General features: G+C 46.4%; 1 protein-coding gene across 3 annotated transcripts in view; it reads right to left on the reverse strand.

Moving 5' to 3' along the window:
- Nucleotides 1-24503, reverse strand: part of AT-HF (HIS HF) — a 117583-nt gene that overhangs the window by 72493 nt on the left and 20587 nt on the right. For all 3 annotated transcript variants that reach the window (XM_086812035.1, XM_086812033.1, XM_086812034.1), the window contains exon 7: nt 443-501. In XM_086812035.1, coding sequence (XP_086668161.1) covers nt 443-501 — 59 coding nt within the window. The remainder of the gene's footprint in view (nt 1-442; nt 502-24503) is intronic.

Raw genomic sequence — 24503 nt, forward strand, 5'->3', positions numbered from 1 at the left:
CAAGAAGTGAGAAGCTCCAACTGGCACTGCAGTTCAGCACAGCCTCACCTAAGGCTATGCTCCCCTTATCTGCAACGGGCTACACGAGCTGGCATTGACTGCCATCTCAAAATAGCAGCTGATGTGGACAAAGCTTCATCTAATTCGCTGGCAGTCTAATCTTGCATCCAATGCACTGACATACACACTCAGCTTTAAATCACAGGCTCTCCAGCCGTAGCCTAACCTCACCTTCCTAAAGCAATTGTTCACTATTTGCAAGGATAGATGCCCCACCAAGTACATCCTTGCATGAATTAGCGAGTGTTCAAGATTTGCAAGGATAGATGCCCTACCAAGTACATCCTTTCATGACATGCCCTATCAAGGCACATCATGAAAGAAAAATCAAATGTCTTTATCATGCATATACATCAAAAGATTGAAAGGGGCACTCAATTACCTCCATTTTAGATGCTTGATCTCCGTCCAAAAACCTCTGAACTATACCCAGCCCCACAACTGCATGGAGAAAGCCCAAAATCAGCACTAGACATACAACCATAGTGACTACTCTTCTAAACTTTCATCAACACTTTCCAGACCATCCTCTTAAAAGTATAGTTACGCGAAACAGAAACAGTATTTTCAGTGATCTAAACAGGGAAATGCCACATCAGCAAGAGAGGAACAAGTCAGGGAGATGAGAGAAGATACACGCACACGCACACGCACACAAAAAGATTGTATTCAACCTCTACAAAAGACCCGAAGGATCTATGAGAATAGGAATGAGTACATATGGTCCATGAATAACTGGTTATTGAAAACACGAAAAAAGTACTTGAAAGGGGGAGGCGGTCCATCTAAAGGCCATGCATGTCAAACCACCTCATGATCTGTGAGTACCAAGACCTGCAATGGCCCTCCTGTGCAAGCTATCTAGAAGACTCAAATGCCATTCTCAGAATGGCGAACTGTAACCAATATAGGTCCTGGACTAGGAGAAATGAAATGAAATGAAATGAAATGAAATATTAACGTCTTCAAAAGGCCAAAATGACCTATGAGACCAAAAAGGTTACAACAATTGGTGGATCTGATACAATGTCTGTGTAAGAAAAGCTAAAAAACAACTAACTGAAACTGAAATAACTGTGAGGAAAAGTACGGTACTAGGAGCTCCTAATGGATAACATCTGGGAGGAAAACTCTAGCAACAAAGGTAAGCATCATACACATCACTATCCAAAGATGTCTCTCATCGGTCGATGGCGGATATCCTCAATGTCCTCCATGGTGAGTACTCTGACTGGACGTCTCCCATGCTGTGCTAGTATGGTCCTGATCCTCTGTTGTAGTCTCCGCCGGTGTCGAGATGGGCCTCTCATCTTGGGGCGCCTGGACCGCCCCAGCTCTATAGCCCGATCAATCAGTGTACCTCTAGTGCGGCTATACTCTGGGGCTAGCTGCAATGCCTGCTGGCCTGACTGCTCAATCTCTAGTCGAAAGAAGTCTGTAATCTACCTCTGTAGGTGTGTCTCCCTCTCTGATCCCGTCCCTCTCAAGAGACCCTCTCTATGTCTACGAAGCTCCAGCAAGTATAATCCGAGGCATCTCTGATCCTGGTATCTCATGACTCTAGAAAGTGGTCCGAAACCCTCTCTAAACAGGCAGTGAAAACGGCCTCGTATCTCATAATATACTGGACAGTGACATATGTAATGTAACTCTGTCTCTGGCTCCATCTGGCATAGCTGACAAATCCTGGCCTCAGCTGGTACTCCTCTGAATCTGCCAGTCTCAATCTCTAGCTGGTGTGAGGATGTGCGCATCTGACCAATAACACACCGTACCCCATGAGAAAGATGAGTATCCATGTAGCTGGGTCTAATCACAAACCCATCCTGCGTGAGCTGGAGAAGATGATCCCTATAGAAAGCCTAGTGTCCAGCTGAATCAAGTCCTGCCTGATAAGTCTGGTAATCTCTGCCCGTGTGAGAGAGAGGGAGGGTGCATCCAGGGAGTACTGAAATGGAGGTAGCCTTTCCATACTAAAGCCATGCAACTGGAACCAAGCTGTCATCTGTGCATACCAACATGATCCGTCTCCCTGTGATGCCAACTGTCGTGAAGACTCCAGGGCTAAGCGAGCATATCTGTCTCTAGGGAGAGCCCAAGTGCTATGTATAAAGGAGACTAATCGAGTGAGTGCCTCTACCACCAATGGGGGGGCAGCCATCTCTGCACGGATAATATCATGTGGTACGGAGGCCTTAGCCCTAATCATCCGGGAAATCATAGAAACCAAGGGCCTCTCCATATGTCTCCATCCATCAGTGCTACCAGCTCGGCTGTGGTGATCCACTGAGGGTCCCCATATCTCCACTCCATACAGCATGGCTGAAGTGACCAAAGTGTCAAAGAGCCAGAGCTTTGTTCGAGGTTCGTGAAACTGAACCTGCGAACACATCCTCTCTAGTCTCCCCAATGCTGCATAAGCTCTGGTCAATGTCGTCTCCGCTGCTCTCCTCAAGGAAAATAGTGGGCCACTGAAAACCACACCAAGGTAAGTATATGCATCTGTATACTCCACTGTCTCCTGACCATATGTAAAGGTGGGTACTGACCTCCTAACCCACTGTGCTGTGGTGTTAAACACCATCACCTTGGTTTTACCAAGGTTAACAGACAATCCACTATCCTGTGCAAATGTGTGCAATGCATCCAAATGACGCTGCATCCCCTCTGGAGAATCTGAGATCAGCACAATATCATCAGCATACAATAACACCGGAATCCATGTCCCTGCTAGCTGTGCTCCTCTGTCACCCTCCCGCTCTACATAGTCTGAAACCTCATCCACGTACATCCCAAATAAGGTGGGAGAAAGGGGGCAGCCCTGTTTCACTCCAATAGTGGAGTGAACCATCTCAGATATACCCTGAGTAGTACGTACCTGTCCCACAACTGTCCTGTATAAAGCCATGATTCCCCAAATCAGCTCTGTGGGCACTCCCATCTCCTGTAGTCTGCGCATCAATCTGGCTCTCGGTACTATGTCAAAGGCTTTGCGGAAATCCACAAAGCAACAATAAATCCTCCTGCCATATAATCTGCCCTCCTCAATAATAGCTCTGAGTGTCAAGATATGGTCAAGAGTGGAGAAACCTCTCCTGAACCCTGCCTGCCCTGATGCACGTATGCCCTCTCTCTCTGCCCATCTACTCAACTCCTGCTCAAGAACAGATGCATATAATCTAGCCAATGTGTGACCAATCATGATGGTACGATAATTCCCAGGAAGCATGGGATCCCCTGACTTGAAGATAGGCACAATCGTGGACATATTCCAAGTCTCAGGAAAACCCTCACACATGGCTCGGTTAAACATCATAGCAATAAGCTCTGCAAGCATATCTCTGACATGAATAAAGTGCTCTGCTACCAAACCATCATGATCATATGCTCTCCCAGTCCTCATCCTGTCAATAGCTTTCTTTACCATCTCAGCAGTAAAGAAAGCACATGTCTCTGGGCATGGCTCCGATGGGTCTGGCAAGGGCGGCTGTCCTGCTGCTGTGTACATGGATGCTGCATACTCACCCCAAATCTCTGTGGAGGTAATGGCTGGTGATGGTGAATGCTCATGAAATAGTCTCCATGCCTCGCCTGAGTCCCGACTCATAAATAACTGATACAAATCCCTCTCTAACTGAGCAAGATAAGCCCTCTTCTTCCGTCGCACTAGGTGCCGGAAGGTAATCCGTGACTGTCTGTGAGTGGTAACACCCATGAGCACCTCTCTCTGTAATCTGATCCTCATCTCTCTGCACTCCTCATCATACCAACTGTTCTGGGGCATGTTCCCAGATCGTCTCCGTGTAGGCTGACTATGGGGATATGCCTCTAATGAGGCAGCATGAAGCGTATCTATCAATATCTGAGTGAGCTCATCTAATGGCCGTCCCGGCTCCTCGGCACATAAGCGTCTGTATATCTCATCCGTGTACACGGTGTCAGTCTCCCTCGTAAAGGTATAACGAGTGTGTGTGGAGACCTGTCCCAATGGAGCGGTGCTGAACTGAAATGTGAGAGTGAAGGACAAGATAGCATGATCCACTGCTATTCCAACCGGCCTAGTGCCTACCATAAAATCCTGAAAAGAGGGAATGAGACTGGGCTGAGCCATAACATAGTCCACTGTACTAGCACCATGCCTATGTGGAAAGCAAGTGAAACCGCCCGATGTCGGGAATCTCTGTAGGCCATTCAGGATGGCCAATCCATGTGCAGTCCCCATGTCTATCAAATACCGCCCATACACTGTATGTTCCTCATCCTGTGATAGTCTAGATAGGCCCATATCCCTAACATCAAGCTCCCTCAACATCTCCTCTGAGGTATCATAAAATACTGTCTGGTTATGGGCGGTCCTGGCATTGAAATCCCCCAGGAGAATGATGTCACCATCCTTGGAGAACTCCCAAATATCATCATCCAAAATAGAAAAGGGAGACTGCCCGCTAGGTGATGCATACACTGATGTACTAGGAGCAAAATAGCATATAGCAATGTAGAGATATCTACCCGTCTCTGGCCTCAGTCTAACCCACATGTACCTAGCCTGCTCATCTCTGCGGACTATATGTATCAGTGGCTGTAGCTCCTCTCTAAACAGTACTGCCACTCCTCCTGAGCCCCGTCCTCTATGCTCTGAACGAGTCTCCTGTCTACAAGCTGTCTCCCATCGGTATCCACTAACATGTGGCATGGACTATCCAGGAGCCTGATGCGTCTCACAGTAGAAGATGATGTCCCTCCCAGTGAAACTATCCTCAAAAGCCCCTACATCAAGACGTAGAGATCCATTACAATTCCAAGTAGCAACTTTGAGTGTAGTCCCATAGGTCTCGCGCCGTCATGAAGAGCGCCTCTCCATAATCACCACTCTACCATCTCTTTAAAGAGAAACACTTCAAATACTAACAGAGAGTAACAGCAGAAAGCCACAAAATAAAAATATAGACCGCATACTGAGCCAGAACGGCCGGTCCCTCATAGGAACTTCTTTATTATGTAGAAAGTTTTTCACAAAGAATCCAAGGTGAGGGTGCAATCAGCACCGAATTTTCCACATATGTCCTTACAATGTTTTCTTCACAAAGCCAGACCAAATCGATCCTCCAAACAATCCAAACAATCCTTGTATCTGACCCAAGGTAGTCCTCTTGTACACAGTCTGCACCGTGCGAGGAAGTCCAGGGAACAACTCAACACTATACGCCAGCATAGAGAGAGAGAGAGAGAGAGAGAGAGAAGCACTTCTGTATGACCAGCTTGGGAGAGCAGACTGCAGGGGGAAAACTTCACAGCTGTATGGCTGCGTCTATTGTCGGCAGGCTGAGGACAGCCAGCAGAAGGGAAAGCCGCACTGTTGCTGTACAGCCTACACCTCTGCACCAACTAGGCGGGAAAGGAGGAGGCAACCACTGTACAGTCAGCCTAGGGGCGACCACAGAAATAAAACACAGCACCACAGCCGGCCAGCTTCGAAACAGGAGAAGAGAGAGAGAAAGTATAGCAGTTGTGCGGTCTGCTGTAGTGTGTCGCCATTTGCAGCACTGATCTTGTTTGTCAAGAAGAAGGATGGGTCTTCGTGATTGTGTGTCGATTATCGTGCACTCAATAAGCTGACTATCAAGAGTAAGTTCCCGATGCCTCGAATAGATTATATTCTCGAGAGGCTGAATGGGACCAAGGTGTTCTCGAAACTGGACTTGAAGAGTGGGTACCACCAAGTGAGGATTGTTGAGGGGGACATCCCCAAAACAACCTTTCGTACAGAACGGGCCCACTATGAATTTATGGTCATGACTTTTAGTTTGACGAACGCCCCAGCCACATTCAACCACATGATGATGCATGTGTTCAGGGACTTAATAGGAAATTGTGTTCATTTTTCTGGACGACATAACTAGTATTTTCAGCTACCATTGAGCAACATGACATTGATGTGGAGAAAGTCCAGAAGTTGCTGGAAAGCAACGAGCTCTACATCAATTAGAAGAAGTCGGAATTTTATTTGTTAGAGGTTCACTACCTTGGATACATTATCAATGCTGAGGGCATCCGACTTGATCCGGCCAAGGTGGCCAAGATTGCAACTGGGAAGTACCACAGATTGCTTTTGATCCGATCCTTTGTGGATATATGCCAGGCATACTCCACCCACATAGACAAGTTTTCTAACCTCTCGGCGGATCGCACCGATCTGCTAAAGGGTGTCAAGACTAGGAGGCAACGGATTCGAATGACTCCATGAGCGTTGGAGGCATTCAAGAACCTCAAGGTGGCTTTGTCAAAAACGCCTTATGTAGCGCTTGCCTCGTGGGACAAGCCATTCCAGGTGATCACCGATGCGAGTAACATCGCAATTGGGTGTGTATTACAACAGAATGGCCATCCAGTAGCTTACATATCTCGTAAGTTATTGCTCGCAAAAAAATTTTACACGATCGGAAACTCCTCGCAGTTATTCGGGCCCTGAAACATTGAAAACATTCCCTCTATGGCCGTAAATTTGAAGTTTGCACTGACCATAAAGTATTACGTTGGATTCAAATAAAGCCAAGTGTACAGTGGAGTTAGCGATAGCACCGCTCGAGCCAGATCTTCCAGCAATTTAGTGGTATGATCGAGGACCTTCCAGGAAAGGCCAACCCAGTGGCCGATGCTTTAAGCAGGAAGAGACAAGTGACGTTGATTCAAACTACTAGACTCAACCTTGCTGGTACAGGACTAGATGACATGAAGCACACGTATGCAGATTCCGAAGAATTCGTTACATAGTCGAAACACGCATTGGATGCCACAGGACCATGCCACTTTTTGATACTCGATAGTTGGCTTTTCTACAAAGCCGGACTTTGTGTCATGAAGTCATTCAGTGCAGCTCTTCTCCAATGACGCCATCACTAGTGGTCATTGGGGCATGAATTCAACTATGGAGAAGTTAGAAAGGCAATATTATTGGCCAAGAATGAGGCTAGATGTGTTTGCACATGTGCAACAATGTGGCATTTGTCAGAAAGTGAAAGCTTCTCGTGGGAAGAAGATAGGGTTGTTACAACCTTTACCAATTCCCGAAGAACCTTTTCAAGATATCTCGATGGACTTTGTCTCACGAATCTGCCTCCTAGTCCCGGTAAGCATAATACTCAGTGCTTGACTATTGTTGATAGATTTAGCAAATTTGTTATGCTTATCCCATGCAGGGCCATGGTGACCGCCGAGGATGTTGCCCATTTGTTCATTCGGCATTGGTACCCAATGGTGAGATCCCTAGGACCATAGTGTCAACCGAGATACCAAGTTTACCAATCATTTTTTGAGGGCATTGTTTAATAACTTTGGTAATAAATTGAATTTTTCTAGTGCATTTCACCCACAGACTAACGGTGACAGAAATCTACAACCAATTGGCCTCTGACATGCTGAAGTGTTATGTCCACAATCAGCAAGGTAAGTGGAAATTATATTTGACTTTAGTTTAAGTTGTTTTGAATGATTCCTTTTCTCCAACTGTTAGTTCTCCAACTGTTAGTAGGACTCTATATGAAGCAACGTTTGGAAGACCATTCCAGTTGCTATCGACCAGAACCTCGTCTTCAGTACCTGAAGCGAACAGAATGACGGGTCTTACCAAGAGATTTTGGAGTCAGTGAAAGACAAGTTGGCTGAAGCGCAGGAGGCCACACTCAACAAGCCAACAAAGACCAAAGAGATGTGAAGTTCTCGAAAGGAGATTGGGTTTATCTTCAAATCATGAAGCAAAGACTGAAACAGGTGGACAAGCGATGCCCAAAGCTATCATTCAGGAACTTCGGTCCTTTTCCCATCCCGAGAAAGATTAGCGAGGTTTCAATGAAGTTAAACCTACCTCCGAGCTCGACTATGTATGATGTCTTCCATGTCAGTTGGCTAAAACCGTATGCAAGTCCAATCCCTTCAGAAGTGAAAGACGAAGCAAAACCAAATATAGTTGATGAAGTTGAAGTTATGGTTCCATAACAGATCCTTTTGCACCGCTTCAAGCATGGCTCTGGCCGAAGACAAAGACAGTTCCTCACAAAGTTTCAGGACTGAAAGACCCACGAAGCGGTATGGCTTGACAGAGTTCTTCGACGACTATCCGGCTTTATTGACAGACTATTTGGAGACTATGCGGCTTCCGTCAAGTTACGCAGAAGGGGATGTCATGAGCAACCCGCACTTGGATGCCATGTAGACATATCTGAACAAGAAGGTGCAGGACCTCGAGTGGAAACTGGTCCCATGTGAGCCCAGTCCAAGATGGGTCAACCAGGGTTCCACTCTATGCGTCCAAGGTCAGGTGAGTGTTGTCCCGTACATGAAGTAGTGCAAGTCCGTACTGTGAGTCTCCCTCTGGAATGATGTCAGGTGATCTGTGTATCTGGTCTACAACCGGGTGCTGGACATATGTGGATGCACGTAGAGAAGGGGCCAGCCCATAAGGCTACCCCAAGGCAGAGCCTAGAGCTCTTGTTGTGGGCTTGGGGGAGGTGTAGAACCACTCCCAAGGGGCCAAGAGGGCCCTAGGCCGGGCCCACCAGCCTTGGCTTGGGGTGGAAGGGCTATCGGCCAGCCCTAGAGCCTCTCGACAAGCAGCCAACAAGGCCCTAGGCCCTGGACAACCTGTCGGCCACGTGTGGGCAGCCAGCACATGGGCTGTCTTCCAGCCCAGCATCTGTGTTTTGGTGGCCAGCCCTTCCCATGGAGTGAAACGATGATTATTATAGCATTAAATGCTATTTTTACTGGTCATGAGCTTTTCTTCAGCAAGCCGACTTGTTTATGCTGGCCGACTTGAAGCATGAGAGGGTATAAAAAGCCCAGCCAAGGAATCAATTAATTCATTTCATAATTCACGACGGGTTGTTGCGTTCCAAGGGCCACGACAGCCAAGGGGAAAGGTTCAACCAAGATGAAAAGTGCAAGTGAAGATTCCGTCTTTATTTTCTGATTTACATCATTCTAATAAAGCAAATACACCTTTCATGGTGGGGGCCCTACAAAGGGTATTTGGGACCCAATACTGTGTCCTCTTCTCTCTCTCTCTCTCTCTCTCTCTCTCTCTCTCTCTCTCTCTCTCTCTCTCTCTTTTTTGCACATCTCCTTCAATTTTGTGCGTTATATTCATCGTGAAAGATTGCTAAATTCTAAGCATTGAAGTTACCGATTTGACCATGAAGCTCCCGCATCTTACAACTTCCACGAGAAGTTTCTGCAGCCACCAAGCACCATTCATACTGGGAAATGTCCAGGCTAGTGACAACCTCGCCAACTTCGTAAAAGTTGCCCGTAACTTTGAGGCTTAATCCATATATCCAAGATATAATCAAGAGTCAACAACTCTGGTAACAGCTAGACACAGGCATAAGAGCCAACTGTGTCCCAAATATCGATAAATTCATAAGTAGCTATGAGTACCTGTAAAAAGAAAGTAGACAGAATACATAAACACAAGACATCTTGCCATACGATTGGACTCCATAAGGGCACCACCCCTAGGATTAGAATTTGTGCATCTCTATGTTATAAGGTTACCCTATTTATTGGGTATTTAATGTATTTTTCCCTTCTGTAGCAAGTCGTGAGCTGTCGGCCTGGACCCTGTTTCTAGATAGAGTCGGCCAAGTTCACTTCTCTACTATATAAGGCAGGTTCACTTCTCTACGGTATAAGGCAGCTCCTCATTGCTCACTTCACCATCCAATCCCTTACACATTGTTCAACACTACTGTTGGCTGTAAAGCTGTTTGCTATTATAAAAGGTGATCTTGTCCACAAGCTCTCTCTACTCTCTCTCTTGTTCTGTTTATGGTTCTACCTATGCATTCTCCAACATGGTATCACTCGCTTAGGTTCAGGCTGCTCCAACACTCTACATTCTGCTCGCCGTCTTCTTCTATGCTGTGTGTTTGCTTCCGTCACTTCTCCAGGCTGCAGATCAGCAGCAACAATGGCTGTGTTACTGTGTACCCTACCTGCGTTTTCTGGTCCAGCCATCTTCTTGCTGTCGGCTAGCCTTCTAGGCTGCATTTTGTTCTATTGAGGCAGGTTGCGGAGTTGTGGCTGCGTTTTCTCCTCCATCATCTATTTGTGGTGAGTTTCTTGCATGAGGTGTTGCCAGACAAGTGGCACTACATTTTCTTCTTCCTCCACAAGTCCTTAGGAGGTTCCCAGTGGTTCTAGGACTGTTTTGCTGTTGTCCAACCTCTTTCTCTCTTAGATTTGAGAGGGGGCTGATTGGTCCTGGTGCCTCATTTCGTTGGAAAGCACTCGAAAGGAGTCTTGGAGTGCTGAGATTTGTGTACTTTGTTGCTATGGATATGGCTCCCCCCCTGTACGAACAAGGATGACGAGTTGAACGGACCCAACTATACCCATTGGAAGCTGCAAATGCAGATCTGGTTCATCCACAAGGGTTTGTGGGAGATTGTTCAGGGCAACGAGAAGAAACCTGAGCGTCCTCAAAACTCTAGGCAATGGACCCAGGATCAAGAGGATGAATTCCTAGCGGAATTACAAGACTAGGAGAATCGGGATTCGAAGGCGCATTCAGTGCTTGTGCGGACCATCACACAGGAGGTCTCGCCAGCCGTGCAAACTCTCACCAGTGCCCATCAGGTATGGTCTAAATTGGAGGATCTCTTTGCACGAGATTTGTCGATGAGGGCAATTACTTTGCAAGGGCAACTCTACGGTTTGTTATTTCCTGCAAGCAATTCTATGCAGTCGTTCCTCATGAAGGCCAAGGTTATCCATGACCAGTTACTGGCGATGGGTGCTGCTTTGTCCTCTGCTCAGCTGGCTGCACTTATCCTCACCAAGCTTCCCCCGGAGTATGATGTGGTGCCACGTCACCACCACTCAGTTGGATTTTGATGATCTTAGCTTCCTACTCTTGGAGGCAGAGTCCGTCCTAGTCTCACAGGGTAAGATGAAGGTGTCTCTCAACAGTTCTGACCAGGCACTTTCCACAGTTCAAAAGAAAGGTTGGAGTCAATGCTTCTCCTGTGGGAAGAGAGGACATCTGTCCAAGGATTGTTTGTCCAAGGAGAAGAACAAGACCAAGGGCAAGTCTTCATCTCAAAAAAGGGGCAAAGACACGACAAACGACAATGATATAGATTCCTCTAGTATTCCTCTAGTAACACATCTAGGGCTCCTAGGGTGCTTCCGGCTCGGGAGGAACCAAGATGGTGTACTTCTCTAGTATACCTACAGTTTCCCCCATGTACTTTCAGCCAGAAGTTCCAAGCATTAGACATCTGGCAGGACATGGTTATCTTTGGTGTAGCAGAGATTATGAACTGGTCTGTTCCGAGTTCATTGTTCAAGGCTTTTGGGATGTGATGTGTTTTCCGTCCACTGTTGGGGATTATGGGCAATGTGTGTCCAGCAACTCATTATCTATTCTTGGAGTTCACTGCACACTTGTGCGGGAGTTCATAGCCAAGCAAAGTTCCTTGTTGTTCGTGGTGGCATTTTTTTTCGAGGAAACAGGTTGGCGGTTGCTCTCTCCGAGGTGATTCCAGTATTCGCGGTGCTCGAGGGTCCATGGTTGCATCTTCAACTTACCTTCTTTAGACTCTTGCACACTATGAGCTGCAAAGGGGGTGTTAGAATTTGTGCATCTCTGTGTTATGAGGTTACCCTATTTATTGGGTATTTTATGTATTTTTTCCTTGTGTAGCAAGTCGTAAGCTGTCGGCCTGTTTCTAGATGCAGTCGGCCGGGTTCACTTCTCTACCATATAAGGCATCTCATTGCTCACTTCACCATCCAATCCCTTGCACATTGTTCAAGTAAGGTGGTTCCAAACGTTATGTACTGTACGGATCCGTACGTACTGTACGTTGTTTGGTACGGAAAAAATTTTAAGGTACGTAAAAATACGTACCATTGGTAAAAATACATAAAATCTCAGAAATTTCAGCCACCTACATAAAATTTCAGTCCATGTCCACATTGACATATAAAACTTTCGAAATAGAGACACAACAAGGTCAAAAACCTACTAATTCAAAAGTGAGAAATTAGAATCACAAGTCAATGCATGATTGCTCTGACAAATTCAATGCACAATGCCATACAATTTCAATCAGGATTCAGCAATCATGCAATGCATAATATTTAGTGGGCAGCTCAGCTGAGAGAGAGAGAGAGAGAGAGAGAGAGAGAGAGAGAGAGAGAGAGAGAGAGACTTGAAGGAGAGAGAGGCTGAGAGCTCTATGCACGGTCGACAGAGGGTGGGCTAAGGCTCTGAGAGAGAGAGAGAGAGAGAGAGAGAGAGAGAGTTATGTTGCTGCCTTGGGGGCCTGAGCAAGGGTGACGACGACAGTAGCAAAGAGAGAGAGAGAGAGAGAGAGAGAGAGAGAGAGAGAGAGTGCGACTGTAGAGGCCCTTACCGGAAGGTGTGCGCCGTACGGAGTCCAGACGCTATCGCAGGCAAAACCCCCAAAAAAAAAATGTTTATCGCAGGCGAAACATTTATCGCAGGCAAGCAAAGCAAAGCACAAAAAAAAAAGAGGCATACGGATCGATCCGTACGTACGGATCCCCGTACGGTACGGATGTACGGTACGGGTTGGATCCGTACTTCTGCTGGCTATTGCCATTGTAAAGTTGTTTGCTATTATAAAAGGTGATCTTGTGCACAAGCTCTCTCTACACTCTCTCTCTTGTTCTATTTATGCTTCTGCCTGTGCATTCTCCAACAACATGCTCCACATGTCCATCTCTTCACAGGTACCTCTACCCTGCACAAGAGTATAATTGGTTCACCAGGGCAACTACCCTTCCATGAAGCCAAACATGCTCGCCAGGGTTTCCCTTCCACGAGACTTCACTCACCAGGGCTACCACCCTTCCACGAGTGCTTGTCACTAGGGTTTCCCCTTCCACGAGATTTCACTCAACAGGGCTACCACCCTTCCATGAGTTCACGTCTTCACTCACCACAGCTACCATCCTTTCATGAGTGAGTCAAAGTTGGTGTAGACACAATCCTCTACCAACGAGATGTTAGATCACATGACCCTTGTTGTAGACATAAGTCCCTGTCGACAAAGCATCATGTCCACTCTACCACATGCACTCCATGTCGGTACTCAAAGCGCACACTTTGGAGGAGAGGTAGGCTGAAGTTCACTTTACCCTGTGCACTCCGTGTTGGTACTCCAACCACACACCTTGGAGAAGAGGTGGACTCAACACAAACAACCAGAGGCTTCTCCTTGCACATACATGCAAGGGTGAAAACATATATCCAACCGACAAAAAAACTGAATATATATATATATACCTTCATAAGGTCAGAAAAATCTGAACTTATGAATTGAGAGATTTGATAAAGAAATAATAGCGAAGAAAGATATTAAGACAAAAACAAATTATTTGAAAGATCAAAAATAAATAAACTGAATATATATTTATTTCAAAAAGATTGCATATACATAAGCCAAAATACTTAGCTGATCTTTGCAAAATCAAAGGATACCAGCAAAAACTACACAACTGAGGTGTATCCAAAATAGCATCCTTTTTACAAAAAAATATGCCTTCCAAGAGAGGCTGAAAACTGTTGTCTAAGAGCCTGTAATTCAAGCGAAGCCTTCGTATCAAAATGATGTGTAGTCATCAGACGAGGGCAAAAGACCGTCATGTGATCCCCTGCTCCACAGTCTGTGTACTTGGGCTACCACAAAGAAGTGAGAGGAGGTACGCTATGTAGTGCAAAACCAACATACTATTTCACCCTGGAGCGAGGCTTCCTAATAAGAGTTGCTCTTCCCTCAAACGCAAGAGGAAGAGATGGGGTTGTGTGAGAATCTTCGATCTTCGGATTCATCTCGATAGTATCTAAGTAGCACTTCTCTTTCTGACAGCGTGGCCAGAAGTTTTCCCGGTTCACTGGAGAAGTACTATTTTTGGTTTTCCAAACTCTATTGATGTTTCGTTGAGGTTTTCTCAAAGAGTCCCTTGAGTCATCAACTTCTCAAACAGCTCTTTCAAGTCATGTCCCAATAAAGCAGATTTGTTCAAAGTGTCTTTTCCTGATGGAGTTTGTGCTCCCCTAGCCATCTTCCTTTTCCCGAGAACAATATGCTCTTCCAGGAAAAGCTGGCTCTGATACCACTGTAACCAATATAGGTCCCACACTAGGAGAGAAACACTTCAAATACTAACAGAGAGTAATAGCCAAAAAGCCACAAAATAAAAATATAGACCGCACGCTGAGCCGGAATGGCCAGCCCTCCGTAGGAACTCTTTATTACGTAAGCTTTTTTACAAAGAATCCAAGGTGAGGGTGCAATTAGCACCGGATTTTCCACACATGTCCTGACAACGCTTTCTTCACAAAGCCAGGCCAAATCAATCGTCCAAAACAGTCCAAACAATCCTTGTATCTAACCAAGGGTAGTCCTCTTGTACACAGTTTGCTCTGTGCAAGGGAGTCCAGGGAACAACTCAACACTACACGCCCAGTGTAGCGAGAGAGGACAACTGTACAACCAGCTTGGGAGAGCAGACTTCAGGGGGCAGACTTCACAGCTGTACGGCTACTGGTAGGCTGTATGGCTACTGGTAGGCTGATGACAGCTAGCAGAAGGGAATGCAACGCTGCTACTGTACAGCCTGCACCTCTGCACCAACTAGGCAGGAAAGAAAGAGACCACCACTATACGGTCAGCCTGTGGGCAACCAACAGAAATAAAACACACCATTGCATCCGGCCAACATCAAAACAGGAGGAGAGAGAGAGAGGATAGCAGCTGTATGTGTAAAAATGGCATTTTGTCCAGCCCTAAAAAGGGGATTATTCTGGATTTTTGAGGTTTTGTTCATGTTTTTTTGGTCTTGCTACTGGCCGACTGCCCTTTTGTTGGGCTGACCAGCCATTGTAGCAAGGGAACGCTGTTTCCACCCCTTGGGAAAGGTGGAACGCGTTCCCCCAAGGCTGAGATGCCTAAACCGGGTGGAACATGCATGGGGGAACGATTTGGCATGGGAAGGGCCAAGGGAACGGGGGGGGAATGTGGGGGAACGGTTACATGGAACGTTGGCTGCTGTTCCCCCTTTGGGGAACGTTTTTTATGTTTGGCCACGAAAAAAAAAAAAAAAAGAGAGAAAGTGTACCTGCTATCGCGAGCCGCCTGTGGGTATCCTTGAAAGACGTACCGTATTGTCGCCTACCCGCATACTTCCTAGGCCCGTGCGGCATGCGTATTTGACAGCTCTGAGTCACGAGTAGGCTCCTCTCTCGAGTCTCTTTAGACTTCGACTCCTACTTTCCAAGGCAAGGCAACAAGGCTACTTACTTTTTCCTCTCTTTAGACTTCGACTCCTACTTTCCAAGGCAAGGCAACAAGGCTACTTACTTTTTCCTCTCTTTCGCTCTCTCTCTCTCGTTCCCCCTGTGGCCCGTTCCCGTTCCCCTAATTGGGCTTTCGTTCCGTTCCCATTCCCGTTCTGTTGCTACTATGCGACCAGCAGCCCCCCTTACTATATTTAGATTAGCTTGACCATTCAGCATTTTGTACCACATCATTGAACACATCCGGTACCACATCATCATCTGCACGGCGCCTACACTACATCTGCTTCATCATCTTCGCCTGTCAGCTCCAGCACACCAGCGTTTTACATCAGTACATCATTGGACAGCAGCCCTCTCTGCTACATATCATCTGTGTATACATCAGCATATCATCAGCGTTTTACCTCAGCTTATGGGACAGCAGCCCCCTCTGCTAAATAGAGCACACCAGCGTTTTTACCTCAGCTCATGGGACAGCAGCCCTCTCTGCTACAGTCCAGCACATCAACGTTTTATCTTCAGTTCACACCTTGGGACAGCACTCCACTCTTTGCTACAGTACAGCACCTCAGCATTTTATCATCAGCATATATCTTAGGACAGCAGCCCACTCTCAGCTACAGTACATTTTTCTTCCACAGTTTACCTTGGGACAGCACCCCTCTCTACTCATCATCTCACATCATCGGGACAGCAACCCTCTCTGCTTCTCTCTCCCACTCAGATATTGCAGCACCCTTGTCACCAGAGCTTGCACCACTTGCACCACTCAGGACGGCAGCCCTCTCTACTTATCTCCTCACCACCACTCAGGTATTACAGCATGAAACAGGCCTTCAGAAATCTGACGGGCAGTGAAACAAACACTTGCACATAAAACACTTCATCACCCACGAGAACCTGGAAAAAGAAACAAACAAGGGGAGCTAGAGTGCTCCTGCAAATAGTACAAGGACACCGATTGGCCCCAAAACGCAGTGGTGCCCCTTGCGGTATTTCTTTACTTGATCAAAGTTTGAGTGGCTTGTTTCCTCGATACCAAAATCCTGTTTCTTCTCGAAAACCAATGTCCTGTTTCCATGACAGAGAAACCCACAAATCACGGTTGCCAAAACCTAGAGAGAGAAAGATAGAGGACGTGTCAAGCACTCTCTGAATACACATAAGTCCAAGATGAAGAGCAACAACACATCTCTTCCAAGAACATCATCATGTGCATTTTAACTTGATCCTCTGTATCCCAATCCCGTAAACAAGGCCTGCAATCCACGATGAGAGAGATAGAGTCAAGCGTGCAGTTCAGCCCTTGCGTCTCTGTGGCCACCTGCAGTCCTTTTGGATGCCTGACTGATTGTAGAGAGTCTCCCGCCTTGTGCCCATTGCTGGCTGAAGCCCATATGTGCCATACGTGCAACTACCTGGCGAGAAGAGCCTCCACCTGATACCCGCCTGACTGCCCTGACTGGCTGAAGCCCACCTCGCGCCCGTTAGCTGACTGTAGCCCGCCTGCTTGTAGCTCATACGCACAGCAGTGCCCTGCTGAAACCCTAGCGCAACAGCACCTGCCGGTTGTAGACCATGCGCACAGCAGCCTGTAATAGCCCATGCGCAACAGCGCCCAGCAACAGCCCATGCGCAGCAGCAGCTGCCACCTGTAGCTCTTGCGCACCTACCTGGACACCTGCCTAGTAGCTGCCTCGTAGTCCGCCTATACCACACGTAGTGGCGCTGTCCCGCACGGTGACCACCTCCAGTGGATGCCCTCCATGATGATCGACGATGATCCACACGTCAACCTGTTCTCTTCAGCTCGCCACCCTTCACTTTATAAAGAGGCAATGCGCTTTCTCAAAAACGCCAAAAGCAAGATTAAAAACGCATGCTTCCAATATTAATAATATTTTTAAACCTCAAAGGTTATTAAACCTTATAAACAATAAAATCCCTTTTTGTCCCCTTTCACACTTGGGCTGGCCACCATATATGGATTTCCTTTTCATACCCAAACTTGATGCCTGTTCACACTTGTCCATCCCGTGCCCGTGCCCACCTGCTTGTTGTCCAGAGGGAAAAACACAGGGTCATAACACAGCACCCTCGTCACCAGAGCCTACACCACCACTTGGGACGGAAGCCCTCTCTACTCCTCATCACCCCTCAAGTACCGCAGCACCCTTGTCACCAGAGTCTACATCACTTCACCTTCCACTACCCACTACCACCTCGGAGTGCCTCTGCATACACCGACACAAGCCTTCGACAACGACCACCTCACTGAGTGCCTTTGCCTCACATCGACCCGAGCCTTCGTCACTGACCGTGCTTCAACTCCAACATCGTCTTTGCTTCTACACCGGTCTTCGTCATAGAGTCTCCTCACATCAGAGGACCTCTTGTACATATTTTCACTCACCGTTATATATAGACTCACTCACCCATCTCATGTTGTGTTGTTTTGCTCTGATCTCTCGTACATCTCGTCCTTTCGTCCTTTTGCCCTCACATGGTATCAGAGCTATCGTGAGCAAAAGGATTGAAGACCTCGAGAGCACATAGCATGGATCGTCTACCAACATTCCCAAAGGACCAATTTTTCTCACCAGAAGTTGATTCTCCAAACTCCGATCTAGTTCTTTCATGGTCCCCTTTTTGGCCTCAGAGGGGGGGTGTGAAAATGGCATTTTGTCCAGCCCTAAGAAGGGGATTATTCTGGATTTTGGAGGGTTTTATTCATGTTTTTTTGGTGTTGAAGCTGGCCAACTGCCCTTTTGCTCGAGCCCCCCTTACTATATATAGATTAGCTTGACCATTCAGCATTTTGTACCACATCATTGCACACATCCGGTACCACATCATCATCTGCTTCTGTTGCCGGCACCTACACTACATCTGCTTCATCATCTTCGCCTATCAGCTCCAGCACACCAGCGTTTTACATCAGTACATCATTAGGACAGCAGCCCTCTCTGCTACATATCAACAGCGTTTACATCAGCATATCATCAGTGTTTTATCTCAGCTTATGGGACAGTAGCCCTCTTTGCTACATAGAGCGTACCAGCGTTTTTACCTCAGCTCATGGGACAACAGCCCTCTCTGCTACCGTCCAGCACATCAGCGTTTTATCTTCAGTTCACACCTTGGGACCATAGTTACCACGAGTTTCAAAAACGCCTTATTTGAAATGGGTTTCAAAAAGGTTTCAGAAGTTTCATTTTTTTTTTGAAACGACCAAAAAAAGTTTCATACAAAAATGCAAAAATATATATATTTTTCAATATAGAATATACATGAAAATATGTATTTAGGCCATGACCTAGGCTCAAGCGTCCTTGTTGAGATGGTCAACTAGTCACTACCAAGCAAAAAAGGAATGTCAAAAAAAAGTTTCATACAAAAAATGCAAAAAATATTACTATTATATTTTTGAAAAGCATGCATTTTTTTTAACCTTTGCTTTTGGCGTTTTTGAGAAAAAAAAAAGCATCGCCTCTTTAAAAGGAGAAGGGTGGCAAGCTGAAGAGGAAGGTCATTGTGTGGGGGTGGCCGGATGGTTTACACACGGGCGCTGTTGCACATAGGCGGCTGCTGCCATTGGGCGCGGCTGCTGCCAGGTGCAACTGCTGCTGCTATGCGCTGCTGCCACATGGTGCTACTGCTGCTACTGCCGCCGCCGCCAAGTGCAGCTGCTGCGCATGGGGCTGTTGTGCCCTGCTGCCGCCAGGTGCAACTGCTGCTGCTGCTGCCACCGCCAGGTGTTACTGCTGCTGCGTATGGACTACAGCCGGGTAGCAATGGGCAGCATGGGGCAGCCAAGCGGGCAACCATTCAGGCAACCAACAATGGGCAGCCAGGCAGGCGTCAGGCAGGAGTTTCTCTGTAGCCAGTCGGGCAGCCAGACGGGTGTCAGATGGGAGGCCCTCTACGCCAGGTGGCTGCATGTGTGGAAGCAGTCAGCGCGGGTCTCTCTCTATCTCTCTTGAAGAAAGTAAGCTGAAGGAGACACCGAGAAGCTAACAGCCAAGGGGTCTCTCTCTCTTCGCAAGCAGGTTTTGTTTACGAGATTAGGATGCAGAGGATCAAGCTACATATGCACAGGATGATGTTCTTGGAAGAGATGTGTGTTGCTCTTCGACTTGGACCTATGTGTATTCAGGGATTGCTTGACACGTCCTATATCTTTCTCTCTCTAGGTTTTTGGCACCGTGATTGGATGGTGCATATGTGGATTTATCTGTCGTGGAAACAGGACATTGGTCTTTCGAGAAGAAAGGGGACTTTCGTATCGAGGAAACAGGCCTATGGTTTATGGATACAGGTCTATGGTTTATCAGATACAGGTCTTTGGTTTCATGTGGAAAGCATGCCTCTTAATTCATGTGAACAGGTTCTAGTTTTCTCGAGGTTACATGCAAGCTGAGACTATAGGAAGGACATATGGTTTGGTACAGCCCTACTGTTGTTTGGGAAAGGGTTGTGGGATCCATGGTTGAGATGGAGAAGATCTTTTCAAGCAAGGAGGTATTGTACAGGTGTGCCTTCTCTATGGAATGCTTTGCTGTGATAACGAGAGTTCTTATTGGGAAAGTCCTGGGTGAAAAGCTAAAAGGGATCCTATTGGTAGAGGATTCGACAAATTGTGCTTTGTACTCAAATTTTGTTCAAGTAAAGAAATACCACAAGGGGCGCCACTGCGTTTTGGGGCCAATCGGTGTCCTTGTATTATTTGCAAGAGCATTCTAGCTCCCCTGTTTGTTTTGCTGATCCAGGTTCCCATGGGTGATGAAGTGTTTTGTGTGCGAGTGTTTGTTTCACTGCCCGTCAGATTTCTAAAGGCCGGTTTCATGGTTCCATTGCCGGGATATCGTCAACTTTCTCAAGGAGGCGAGCCCGTGGTTATCACATCAAAAGCTTCTACATGAGGAAAGTGAAAAGACAGTGCAAGAGACAGTGCAGAATTATGAGTCTTTTCCTGTATGAGGTGAAGAGCAAAAGCTAAAGATGAAGCTCAGGAGAAAAGACACCAAGGACAGGAAGTAGTCAGCCAAGAACAAAAAGCAGTTGAAGTGTTATGGTGCAAAAGATGGATTGAAGGCTATGGCTTTCGACACTTCGTCACCGGTGGTATCTTCACGGAGGCTTCATGGGTTCGGAAGACAGTTTCTTTCTATGTTCAGCAATGGTGATCTACTATGCTTCATTGGGGACTTGTGCTTACCACTTGGGTGGAGTGCAAGCAAGTTTTGGGTGTCTGTGGATGTATCAAGTGAGGCTCAGTTGAAGCAGAGGAACTTGATGAGGTTCTTATTCCAGAGCAGATACTGGCACATAAGGAAAGAAAGGTACGAGGTAAAGTTTTCCGTCGCTATCTTGTGAAGTTTAAAGAACTATTCACCGATGGATGCGAACTGGATGGAGGAGGGTGACTTAGCAGATTCACCTCAGGAATTGCAGCTTTATCTTGATGCCTTTCAGTTGGAGCCGACTCTTGCTACGGTTCATTCAGGTTCAGCAGAGCATGGGTCTGGAGCATTACTTGATGCTCAAGAGGGGGGTAGCACCTCTGCTCCCTTGTTACAGACACGAACACTAGGTAATACTTTAGATGTGTCAGGATGAGATGCATGTATATTGGTATGATACATCAGGTACTTTACCATGTTCATGGTGTATCACTGAGTGTGGCTCCTGCGGGATGGCCATAACTAGAGTGGGTGAAGCATCAAGAGGTACATATGTGGGAAGTACTTCGTGGATGTATAGTTTAGATGCATTGAGTGCTTTCATATGCTCATGTTGTACCATCAATCGTGGGTCCTGCGGGATATACATGGGTGTAAGGCTTGCGAGCAACCCTGAGACTGTTATTTTGGAGTAGGTAGAGCATCTTGAGGAGCATATTGTTTGCGAATGCATATATGCGTCATGCATATGTTTGTCATATGTAGAATGATGCATGATTTTGTTTTTGGCTAACACAGGTTACGTGTTTCCACTTGGTTTTAGACTTTTGCTGCAGGTTCTGAAGGAACAAGCAAGAGTTGTTTGTCACTTCGACGTGACATTGTGGCCTTATTGTTCAGGATGATTGTTTCATCACCCAGATGCACTGGAGGGGCATTGCTTTGGTCATATGGGAAATCTTTTGGATGCTTACTGTGTTATTGAGTGCAATCGCGGACGCTCGCTACTTTTCAAGAGGGGGGTATGTTACGACCCTGTGTTTTTCCCTCTGGACAACAAGCAGGTGGGCACGGTCACGGGCAGGGGATGGACAGTGTGGTCAGGCATCAGTTAATATGAAAAGGAAAACTCATAAGTGTGGCCAAGCCCAAGTGTGAAAGGGGACAAAAGAGATTTTTAAGTTTATAAGGTTTAATAACCTTTTGATGCTTAAAATATTACTATTATATTTTTGAAAGGCATGCGTTTTTGTTAACCTTTGCTTTTGGCGTTTTTGAGAAAAAAACGCATCGCCTCTTTAAAAGGAGAAGGGTGGCGAGCTGAAGAGGAAGGTCACCATGTGGGGGTGGTCGGATGGTTTACGTATGGGTGCTGCTGCGCATAGGCGGCAGCGGCGGCGGCGGCGGCTGGGCGCTGCTGCTGCTGCCGCCAGGTGCAACTGCTGCTGCGCATGGGACTGCTGCTGCTGTTGGGCGCTGCTGCCACCAGGCGCAACTGCTGTTGCTTCTACCACCGCCAACTGCTGCTGCTACTGCCAGGTGCTGCTACTGCTGCGTATGGACTAGAGCCGGGTAGCAATGGGCAGCACGGGGCAACCAAGCGGGCAACCATACGGGCAACCAGCAATGAGCAGCCAGGCAGGCATTAGGCAGGAGTTTCTCTACAACTCTCTCTCTTGAAGAAGGTGAGCTGAAGGAGGCACCAAGGGGCTAACAGCCAAGGGGTCTCTCTCTCTCTCTCTTCGCAAGCAGGTTTTGTTTACGAGATTAGGATGCAGAGGATCAAGCTACATATGCACAGGATGTTGTTCTTGGAAGAGATGTGTGTTGCTCTTCGACTTGGACCTATGTGTATTGAGGGATTGCTTGACACGTCCTCTATCTTTCTCTCTCTAGGTTTTTGGCACCGCGATTGGATGATGCATATGTGGATTTATCTGTCATGGAAACAGGACATTGGTCTTTTGAGAAGAAACAAGACTTTGGTATCGAGGAAAAAGGCCTATGGTTTATGGATACAGGTCTATGGTTTATCAAATACAGGTCTTTGGTTTCATGTAGAAAGCATGCCTCTGGATTCATGTGAACAGGTTCTAATTTTCTCAAGGTTGCATGCAAGCTGTGACTATACGAAGGACATATGGTTTGGTACAGCCCTACTGCAGTTTGGGAAAGGATTGTGGGATCCATGGTTGAGATGGAGAAGATCTTTTCAAGGAAGGAGGTGTCGTACAGGTGTGCCTTCTCTATGGAATGCTTTGTTGTGATATTGAGAGTTCTTATTGGGAAAGTCCTAGGTGAAAAGCTAAAAGGAATCCTATTGGTAGAGGATTCGACAAATTGTACTTTGTACTCAAATTTTGTTCAAGTAAAGAAATACCGCAAGGGGCGCCACTGCGTTTTGGGACCAATCGGTGTCCTTGTATTATTTGCATGAGCATTCTAGCTCCCCTGTTTGTTTTCCTTTTCCAAGTTCCCATGGGTGATGAAGTGTTTTGTGTGCGAGTGTTTGTTTCACCGCCCGTCAAATTTTTGAAGGCCGGTTTCACAATCACTGTATGAACTAGAATAATAAATTTGGAAGAAAAAGAAAATATTTAAGTGGAGCTAGAGTGCTCCTGCACACAAGACCAATTGGACCCAAAGCGTGGCGCCCCCGCAGGTATTTATTCATAATTCAAAGTCGGCGTAGCCCTTGCACAACTCCCAAGAAGATTCGTCCTTGATCCACGGGGAGGAGATCTCCTTCAAGCTTTCACCCAAGATGTGTTGTGGAATACAAGGGCCTTGGCCTCTTATTTATACAAGTTAGGGGAAAAAAGCTATGCTTTTCCCCCAAAAATCTACTAGAAGAGATTTTCTCAAAAAGACTATTGAAAAAGCTCATCTTCTTCTTCTACTTTTTTTTTCTTTTTTTTTAATATAAAAATAAATGAAATACATGGCGCTTGAGCATTTTCAAAAAAAAAAATCCACGTAGCTTTTCTTTTTCTTTTTCTTTTTCGCCGTTTGCTTCACGAAGATCAGCCAATAATCTCCTCAACCATACACAATCTAGTGTAGCTGTGAAGACTGCCCTATACTCAACCTCACAAGTAGATGTGGCAACAGTGGGTTGCTTTTTACTCAACCAAGATATGCATGAACTGCCAAGAAAAAAACAATTCCCACTGGTGGATTGCCTGGTATCATAATCACCAGCCCAATCTAAATCACTGTATGCATAAAGCTGCAAGCTGCCCCCCCTGGGATAGAACAAACCAAGATCCAGGGTACCCTAAAGATAACGAAAAATGTGTTTGACTACTTGCCAATGCTTTGTGCCTGGGCTGTGCATGAATTTGCTCAACAAAGACACCCCAAAAGGTCTGTCTAGCCTCGTGTTACACAAGTAAATGAGAGATCCCACTGCCTGGTTGTAAATGCCGGCCTCAAAAGGCTCTCCAATATCATGCATAGTAACTGGAGTAGAAATGGGCTTCCATTCATCCATGTGAAACCTTTTTAGCAAACTTTTTATGTACTTAGTTTGCTGCATAACAATGCCATCATCTGTATGCATAAACTGTATGCCAAGATAGTAGTGTAAAGGCCCCAAATCTGACATATCAAATTCAGCTTTCAAATCAGCTTTGAAATCTGAAATCTGTGCTTTGCTAGCACCTGTAATGAGCATGTCATCTACATACAAGATGACTGTGAGAATATCGGCACCAGTTTTCTTTACATACAATGTGCTTTCAGCTGGACTATTCACATAACCTTGGCTGGTTAGATGAGCATGTATTTTATCATACCAAGCTCTTGGAGCTTGCTTTAACCCATACAATGCTTTGTGTAACCTGCATACTTTATGTTCCTCACCAGGAACTACAAAAACAATGGGCTGATTTACATATACTTCCTCCTGTAAATCCCCATTTAAGAATGTA

This window comes from Cibotium barometz, chromosome 18 (assembly GCF_041138505.1).
Source record: "Cibotium barometz isolate CiBa-2024 chromosome 18, ASM4113850v1, whole genome shotgun sequence".
In the NCBI taxonomy this organism is placed as follows: domain Eukaryota; kingdom Viridiplantae; phylum Streptophyta; class Polypodiopsida; order Cyatheales; family Cibotiaceae; genus Cibotium; species Cibotium barometz.